The sequence below is a fragment of the Camelina sativa genome, chromosome 16, assembly GCF_000633955.1.
Source record: "Camelina sativa cultivar DH55 chromosome 16, Cs, whole genome shotgun sequence".
In the NCBI taxonomy this organism is placed as follows: Eukaryota; Viridiplantae; Streptophyta; class Magnoliopsida; order Brassicales; family Brassicaceae; genus Camelina; species Camelina sativa.
The window spans coordinates 15,621,890-15,629,884 of record NC_025700.1 but is presented as its reverse complement, the minus strand read 5'-3'; the positions used below and the strand labels follow the sequence as shown (position 1 = coordinate 15,629,884).

The window sequence follows — 7,995 nt, the reverse complement described above, 5'->3', positions numbered from 1 at the left end:
AAAAAAAAAAAAAAAAAAAATCTACACATATTTTTCAAGTTCAAATATTTTACAGGTGAAATATATTTTACAGAAAATAAACAAAAAAAAAATTACTTACATATTTTGTTTTATGCAAACGAATTTTCAATCTCAAAAAATATTTTTACTCATAATGTTTTATTTAAATCGATTTATCCCGCACACAATGCGGGTGGTACCTAGTATTTTTTTAACGATTGATTCTCAAAAAAAAATCTTTTAACGACTAAAGATATAGCACAAAAACTAGGGCCAAAACTGGGATGCATCTCAAGTTACTTGTAGAATGCTTCTCCGGTTCTTCTTTATTTGCTCTCTCATCTTCCTAACTAAAGAGAGCAAAGACCATATAAGATTAGCAAAAAGAGAGGCTCTGGTTCTTTACATCCCACTATGATCTATATTTTGCTTCATCGATCTATCATTCTAGAGTCATCATATGCTTAACAAGCCTAAACAAATTTTTCGTGTCTCTGATTACTTCTTTGATTCATTGTCATCTAACTAGTTGTCCGGTTCTAAATACATGTAGTTGTGGTCTCAGGTCTTTCTATCCAATGACCCCTTTCTCCGGGTTGTATACTATTAATTCGAAAGCAAGCACCAATATTATGTCTATCTTATTATATAAAGTTAGGTTTTCAAAGTTAGTCATTAACAGGATTATGACATGTGTCAAGTATACCGATGAGATGTTGACATGTGTCAAAAATTATTATTTTTCAAAACAGCTAACTAAGATAATATCATTAAATCTACATAAAATTTACATGTTTACTAGGGTAGTACATGCGCATGCATGCGCGGTAATTAGAATTTAAGAAAAACAGTTTTGATATTTTAGGATATGGTGTTTTTTTAATTTAATATTTTTAATATTTGGTAATTGAAATATTGTGTTTTATTTTTAGAAAAAAAAATGATTTTTTGGATTGTCATGAACATGTATTGGAGACCCATATAATTCAATTTGCATATATAAAGAAGGGTTTACCTTCTAAAGATTCATAGTTGTTGATAGAGGATATGAGAGAATTTGGTAGAGAGTTTGATAGAGAGTTTGAACCTTTTTTATTCTAAAGTATATATGTTTTTCCTATTAGTAACCTAGCTAATTATGTATCCAACTGATAATAATAAATAATAAATCTTTATAATTTAAATACATTAACACCATATTACGACGTTATAAAAAATGAACTTTGAACTATGTATAAAATGAAATAAAAATGGCTAGCCAGAAAATGTCTTCGGTCGTATATACTTTGAGTTATGGTTTTTTGATCTAAATAGAATATTTCAAAATAGACTGAAAACAAAAAATTCTCAAAATCAAATCCAAAAAAAGTTCAAAGAACAGCAGAATATAAAATTCGACACTTAGGTTCAGATCCTACTATTTAATAAAATAATTGCATACGTTCAATAACATGATTAGCCATTTGAGTGACAATCAATCTCGGTTAGTATATTACTTAGTATATTATGACCACTGGTATTCAATCTTTTATCTAATTGGTTAAAATCTTTTAAATAAATATTAAACAATATTATGTTATGTAAAAATAAAAATACATTTATAAAATGGCATATGATTGGACTTGTTTCAAATCCCAATTGTATTGAATACTAGCTTCAGAGATATGTTTTGAAGAATAATGAATAATTCGATTCAAACACTAGTTTATAGTACTGTATCTCTCTTTTTCCTCTGTGTCTTATAATTAGAATTTATGGTGGGTACCAAATCTCCTAAACACTCGTTAACAGGTACATGTACAACAACCAATATCACACCTACAGGCACATGTTCCAAACTTGCATTGCGGAGGACAGTACTTGTAACAGTCAAGATCTACAGTACAAACCCGACCGTTATTATCCATTATATGTGCTACTGGCGGCAAGCAGTTACAGTTCTTCTTTCCTTGAGGACATTTGCCGTCGATGCAGTTCACTTCTTCCTCCACCATCATCTCTCTTGCATCACCCAAAGAAGAACCTTTGATCACAAGTAATCACCACAAACTTCAATAAATACAATACCAAAAGCAAAAAAAAAGAATATAACAAAGAACAATATCCATAGAAGAAGCTTACAAAATGCTATGACTGCGAGGGAGAACAAGAAAACAAGCTTGAGAGACGTTTTCTCCATTGCTAATGGTAAAACTCAAAAAACTTATCTTGTTAATTTTGATTGCACGAGTGATGAAGAGAAGAGAAGTCAGATTGTCTTATTTGTAGAAGTTGAAAAAGCATCCAAAGAATATTAAATGGAAGATAATATTGTTAAGGATACACTCGTATCACACGTCTTCACTACCACAATAACTATTTCCTAGTTGGTATTCCATTCTATAATTCGCTTAACCTAATATATATATTTCCTTTAAAGATGAAAGAAACAGCATAAAAACTATTGCCAAAACTGGTAAGCGTCTCAAGTTACTAGAATGGCTCTCTCATCCTCCTGTTCAAAGAGAACAAAGACAATATAAGATTAAAAAAAAAAAAAAAAAAATACTTAGGTTCACCCCTAAGGGTGAATGCTTGTATTCATCTCCTCCATTCTCAACCAGAATCTCTATCTAATATTTTATTTAAAAAAAAAAAATCAAAACTAAATTTAAAAGCAAAACAAATTTAGGAAATAAATTATTAATGAAAGTTAAATATTGACTTGGTTTATATTTTACAATTAAAATAGGTCATATATCGGTTTATGTTTATAAATGAGAATTAGTGTTTAGATTTTACAATTAGAACAAAATTATATATATATATCGGTTTGGATGTACAAATGAGGTGATTAGTTTAGATTTTACAATTAAAACAAAATTATATGTCGGTTTGGATTCACAAATGAAGTGGTTAGAGTTTAGATTTTACAATTATAACAAATTTGTATGTCGGTTTGGATTTACAAACGAGGTGGTTAGGGTTCAGATTTTACAATAATTAGAACGAAATTATATGTCAGTTTGGGTTTACAAATGAGGTGGTTAGAGTTTAGATTTTACAATTAGAACAAAATTATATATCGTTTTGGGTTTACAAATGACATGTTTCGGGTTCAAATTTTGAAATTAGAGCGGAATTATATATCGGTTTGGTTTATAAAAAACGATTTGAGTTTTTTATTTTACAATGATGTATACAAATTTTGTTGAAAAAATTTTGGGTTCACCCCTAGGGGTGAACTTATCTTATTCACCTCCTCTTAATTAGCCAATAAAAATACAACAATATGCCATATCATATCATATTTAAAAAATAAATCAAAATTAAAATAAAAAGACAAAACAAATTAAGGAAACAAATTCTGTATACTTTTTATTAAGGAACTTATCTCGGTTTGGGTTTATAAAAGAGTATAGGGTTTAAATTTTATAATTAAGATTACATATCGGTTTGGGTTTATAAAAGAATGGTTGGGGTTTAGATTTTATAATTAAACATAATTATATGTCGTTTGGGCTTACAAAAGAGTGGTTAGAGTTTAGATTTTACAATTAAACGAAATTATATGTCGGTTTGGGTTTACAGAAGAGTGATTAGAGTTTAGATTTTACAATTAAACAAAATTATATGTCGGTTTGGATTTATTAAAGAGTGGTTAGAGTTTATATTTTACAATTACACAAAATTATCTGTTGGTTTGGGTTTATAAAACATGGTTAGGATTTAGATGTGATAATTAAAAATTATATTATAATGTTTAAATTAACAATTTTAAAATTAATTGATTTACAGAATTTTTTCCTTAATTAAGAATTTGTTTCCGTAATTAAGAGGGGGTGAATAAGAGAAGTTCGTCTGTAGGGGTGAACCCAATAATTGTCCAAATTTGTTTTCTTATTTCCTTATCTTAACTCAAGTATTGTCCAAAAAGAAGAAAAGGCTCTCGTTCTTTGTTTCCCGCTATAATTTTATGGTTACTACCGGTAACCATTAGAGGAACAAAATGATCAAATTTTAACAAAGGAAAGGAAAAGATGCAGATAACTAACAAAATAATAACTGGTGACAAAAAAATAACAATATTTTTTAAAATATATTAAATATTTAATAAATCAATCAATAAAGATACTAATACTACTTTTAATGTATATAAAATAATTTTTACATTTGATTTAAAAATAAAATTTGTCAATTAAATTTTAGATATGTAACAACCCGTCCCGTGGACCCCACTAGCCCACCGCTAGTGGCCCCAACAGACCGTCTGTGGATCCCACTAGCCCACCGCTAGCCGCCCAACCGAACTCCAAGCTGGCCCTGCATGGCATCGATCATAACCCCTAACTGTGGCAAATGAAACTACTCATCCAAATCTACAGTAGGTTATTGGTGCGCCAGGCGTTCCTCGAACCCTAGTCATCACCCTTTATCAACCTTCCCACAGGACAAGTTGTCACCTTGCCACCAATTGATCTGCAGGTCAATTGGTGACAACTTGTCATGTGGGAAGGTTTATAAAGGGTGATGACTAGGGTTCGAGGAACGCCTGACGCACCAATAACCTACTGTGGATTTGGATGAGTAGTTCCATTTGCCACGGTGAGGGGTTAGGATCGATGCCCTGCAGGGTCAGCTTGGAGTCCGGTTGGGCGGCTAGCGGTGGGCTAGTGGGGTCTACGGAAGGTCTGTTGGGGCAGCTAGCGGTGGACTAGTGGGGTCCACGGGACGGATTGTTACAAGATACATCTTATTAAATAATGATAGTTAATATTAACCTACAATAAATTTTAAAAATAATTTAAAATATTCTTTAGTTTTTCTTTACGATATAACCATCTTTTAAATTTATTTTACTATTCATACAATTTCCAAATTGAGCTTTGAGATTAATTTAACATGAAATTGTGTATCACAAATATTTTTCTGCTAATATACTGTGAAAAATATTAATATTATTGTATTATAAGATTGAAATATTATTAATAAATATACTTTTTATTTATTTTAAAATAAAAAAAGAATTTTAATATTTGTTCTTTTTTTGTTTCATTTGTTCCTCATCAATTTTGGGGAGGAATATTTTTATTCTATTGTTCTTTGTTTTATGAAGAATGTAGAAGAATGATGAGAAAATAATATTTCTTGTAAATGGTAAAAATTTTGAGGAATGAAGAGGAATATCATATTCCTCCTCGTTTTTTTCCTAAATTATGATTACCAATTGGAGCCTATATCTTCCTTTATCGATAGTCTTCACTTTTGATGCTTGACAAGCCTAAACAAAGATTTTTTGTCTCTGATTTCTTCTTTGGTTCATTGTCATCTAACTAATTCTCGGGTTGTCAATATTTAACAGTTGTGGTCTGCCCATCCAATGACCTCTTTCTCCGGTTTGTATACTATTAACTTGTTCGAAACCAAATTTGAAGTCAGTGTTAGAAAGAGAGAGAGCTTTCTCAGATGATATGTAAAACATACTTGGAAGTTTGGAACATGAACACATATATGTTGAACCTGTTTCAGGCCTTCAGTACTTATATCAAATTTCAGTTATATTAGAGTGATGCAGAGATATTTTTTTTAATATATGTAATTGAATATGTCTTGTTCCTCTCTCTTATAACGAGAAATTATGTTTCCAGTTTCTTTAACACTCACAGAAACAGGTTCCAAAATTACAGTTAACAATCTTGCAGCCCTTAGGACAGTACTTGATGCATTCGTTATCTCTGCGGCAAGATACATTGGTCTCATAAGTATCCATTGTTTGTGCTTCAGGACATTTGCCTCCGATGCAGTACACTGCCATCTCTCTCGCGTCACCCATAGACAAACCTTAAAACAAAACGTCAAAACATAACCGAAGCAAATAATCATATAACACATAAGAAGTTATCATAGAAGGAAACATTACAAAATGCTACAACTGTGAGGGAGAACAGGAAGACGAGCTTGAGAGACATTTTCTCCATTGCAAATTTGTTACCTCAAAACCTTTTCTTGTTTCTTTTTTGTTGTACAAGTGATGAAGAGATGATTCAGACTGACTCCTTTCTATAGCTATATATAGAAGGAAGTTAAATGGCAACAAATCTTTTGCGTGAAGGTTTTACCAAGTTTAGTCAGATTCTTTCTGATTACACATTGTTTTAGTCCAACTTGTGAGATCTCTCTCCATTTTAAGAATTCACTTTATCATTTGGTTTTTTTATAGAGGGAAGTAAATTAAAACTTGAGACACATCGCTTGTAATAAATACAAGATAAATGAGTATTTACAACACAATGTACAACTGGCGAATTTGCTAACAGATTTCCCACTGAAGATAACCAAAGAACGAACAAAACAGCACAACAACAACAAGTAAGGCTAAAGCTGGTATTGGGGGCTCCAAGTTTCTTGCCCTTCTGATCTTCATGACCGTGCTAAACATAGACTGGTTCTCTGGTTCTTTCCTTTTTCTCTCATCCTCCTTTTGCAATCAGAGCAAAGACGGCATGCATAATAATATTAATAACAAGAGAGGTTCTATGATCTATATTTTGGTTGTATCATATCATTTTTCAGAAGCAACAAACTGAATACCTGCCTGCAGACTTTCAGAAAGTGCCTCTATTCCATGACCATCTCCTTGAAACAGCAGCTCTTTGTCCCCAGCATAAGATCCATTTCTTTGGTATGTATTTGAGCATTGGTTCACTCTCAGTACTTTGTTTTCCTTTGCCAAAGAATACAGCTGAGGGAAAACAAACATCAATGTGTCAACAAGGATATGCTTTTGTGTCCCTCTAAAGAAAATAATTATGTGCATAGCTGAAATTACCTGCTCTTGTATACGCTCCCTTTCACTGGATAACTGCAACAGAATATCCATCAAAACCTTGTTCCTTGTAGTTATTTCTTGTGCATATCTCTCTTTCTCATCGTTAGCTAGATCCAACATTGCTTCTAAAGATTTCGCTTTCTGCTTCAAAAAGGTCACGTCTCTGTGGAGTTCAGAGTTTGTTGTAGAAAGCAAAACGCATTGCTCCTCCACTGTATCCGTTCTACTCTCGGCTTTTGAGGCTTTAGACTTGAGATCTTCGATTAAGGTTTCCATGTCCCATATTGCTGAATACAACATGTTCTGCTGTTCTTGACTTGCTTCTGATGATACTTTGGAGTTTTGTAATTGAACTTCTAATTCCCTGACTTGCTTCTCCAGAGAGTTCACCTTCTTTGTCTTTTTCTCATCAGCATCTTTTAGAAAATTAAGTTCCTCAGTAAGTTCAAGATTTGCAGCAGCTAGCTCTTTAATCTTACTTTCTCCACTCTCAGCTCTGCTTTCAGCTTCGAAAAGGCTTTCCTTGACCGATTCATTCGCATTTTCCATTTCAGCAAGGTGTACCAGAATCTCTTGTTTAGAGGCATTTACACTTCTCAGCTCAAGCTCAGTATTTCTCAGATTTTGTTCAGCTGACTTCACATGCTCTCTCAAAGTGAGTACCTCTGAAACTGTCGCACTATTCTCTGCAATCCTTGCCTCAAGCTTTTCCACCAGAACATCTCTCGCTTCGAGTTGTACAGTGCAGTCTTCAAGCTTAGCCTTAAGTTCGGATTCCCGTTGAGCTGACCCATTCAGACTAAACTGGAGAACCTGTAGACGTCCAACAAGTTCCTTTGAAATACCTGTAAGCACCTCCGAAGAATTATCTGCCTCTAGAAACCGTCCCCATATGAACTCTGATGCTTCTTCCATCCGCGAAGATACCTCCTCTGTGTAGTGTAGCTTGAGTTTCAGTTGTTCTTCATTTTGCTGGAACTCAACTAACTTCTTCTCGAGATCTAGCTCTCTTGACAATGACTTCTCCAGCATCCTCAAAGCATTTTTATGCCTTAAGTCCGATGGTCTCAGCGCGTATTTCTGCCTTAAATCTTGACCGTTTCCTGAAAACTCCACTGACTCCTCGTTTTCACCTGCCAACATGTTTGTCAAATAACAATCAGAAGCACCAATAACTTTGAAATAAC

General features: G+C 32.9%; 3 protein-coding genes across 3 annotated transcripts; all 3 read right to left on the bottom strand.

The window, feature by feature from the left end:
* Window positions 1,785–2,179, bottom strand: LOC109129675 (putative defensin-like protein 262). Its single transcript, XM_019238235.1, has 2 exons — window positions 2,122–2,179; window positions 1,785–2,023 (listed from the first exon to the last, which is right to left on the bottom strand). Exons 1-2 carry the CDS (start codon window positions 2,177–2,179, stop codon window positions 1,785–1,787), a joined length of 297 nt encoding a protein of 98 aa, XP_019093780.1.
* Window positions 5,527–6,002, bottom strand: LOC109129645 (putative defensin-like protein 263). Its single transcript, XM_019238161.1, has 2 exons — window positions 5,900–6,002; window positions 5,527–5,820 (listed from the first exon to the last, which is right to left on the bottom strand). Exons 1-2 carry the CDS (start codon window positions 5,955–5,957, stop codon window positions 5,633–5,635), a joined length of 246 nt encoding a protein of 81 aa, XP_019093706.1. The 5' UTR covers window positions 5,958–6,002; the 3' UTR covers window positions 5,527–5,632.
* On the bottom strand, window positions 6,207–7,988 carry LOC104753694 (WPP domain-interacting tail-anchored protein 2-like). The gene is made up of 3 exons (XM_019237490.1): window positions 6,809–7,988; window positions 6,575–6,721; window positions 6,207–6,457 (listed from the first exon to the last, which is right to left on the bottom strand). Exons 1-3 carry the CDS (start codon window positions 7,949–7,951, stop codon window positions 6,290–6,292), a joined length of 1,458 nt encoding a protein of 485 aa, XP_019093035.1. The 5' UTR covers window positions 7,952–7,988; the 3' UTR covers window positions 6,207–6,289.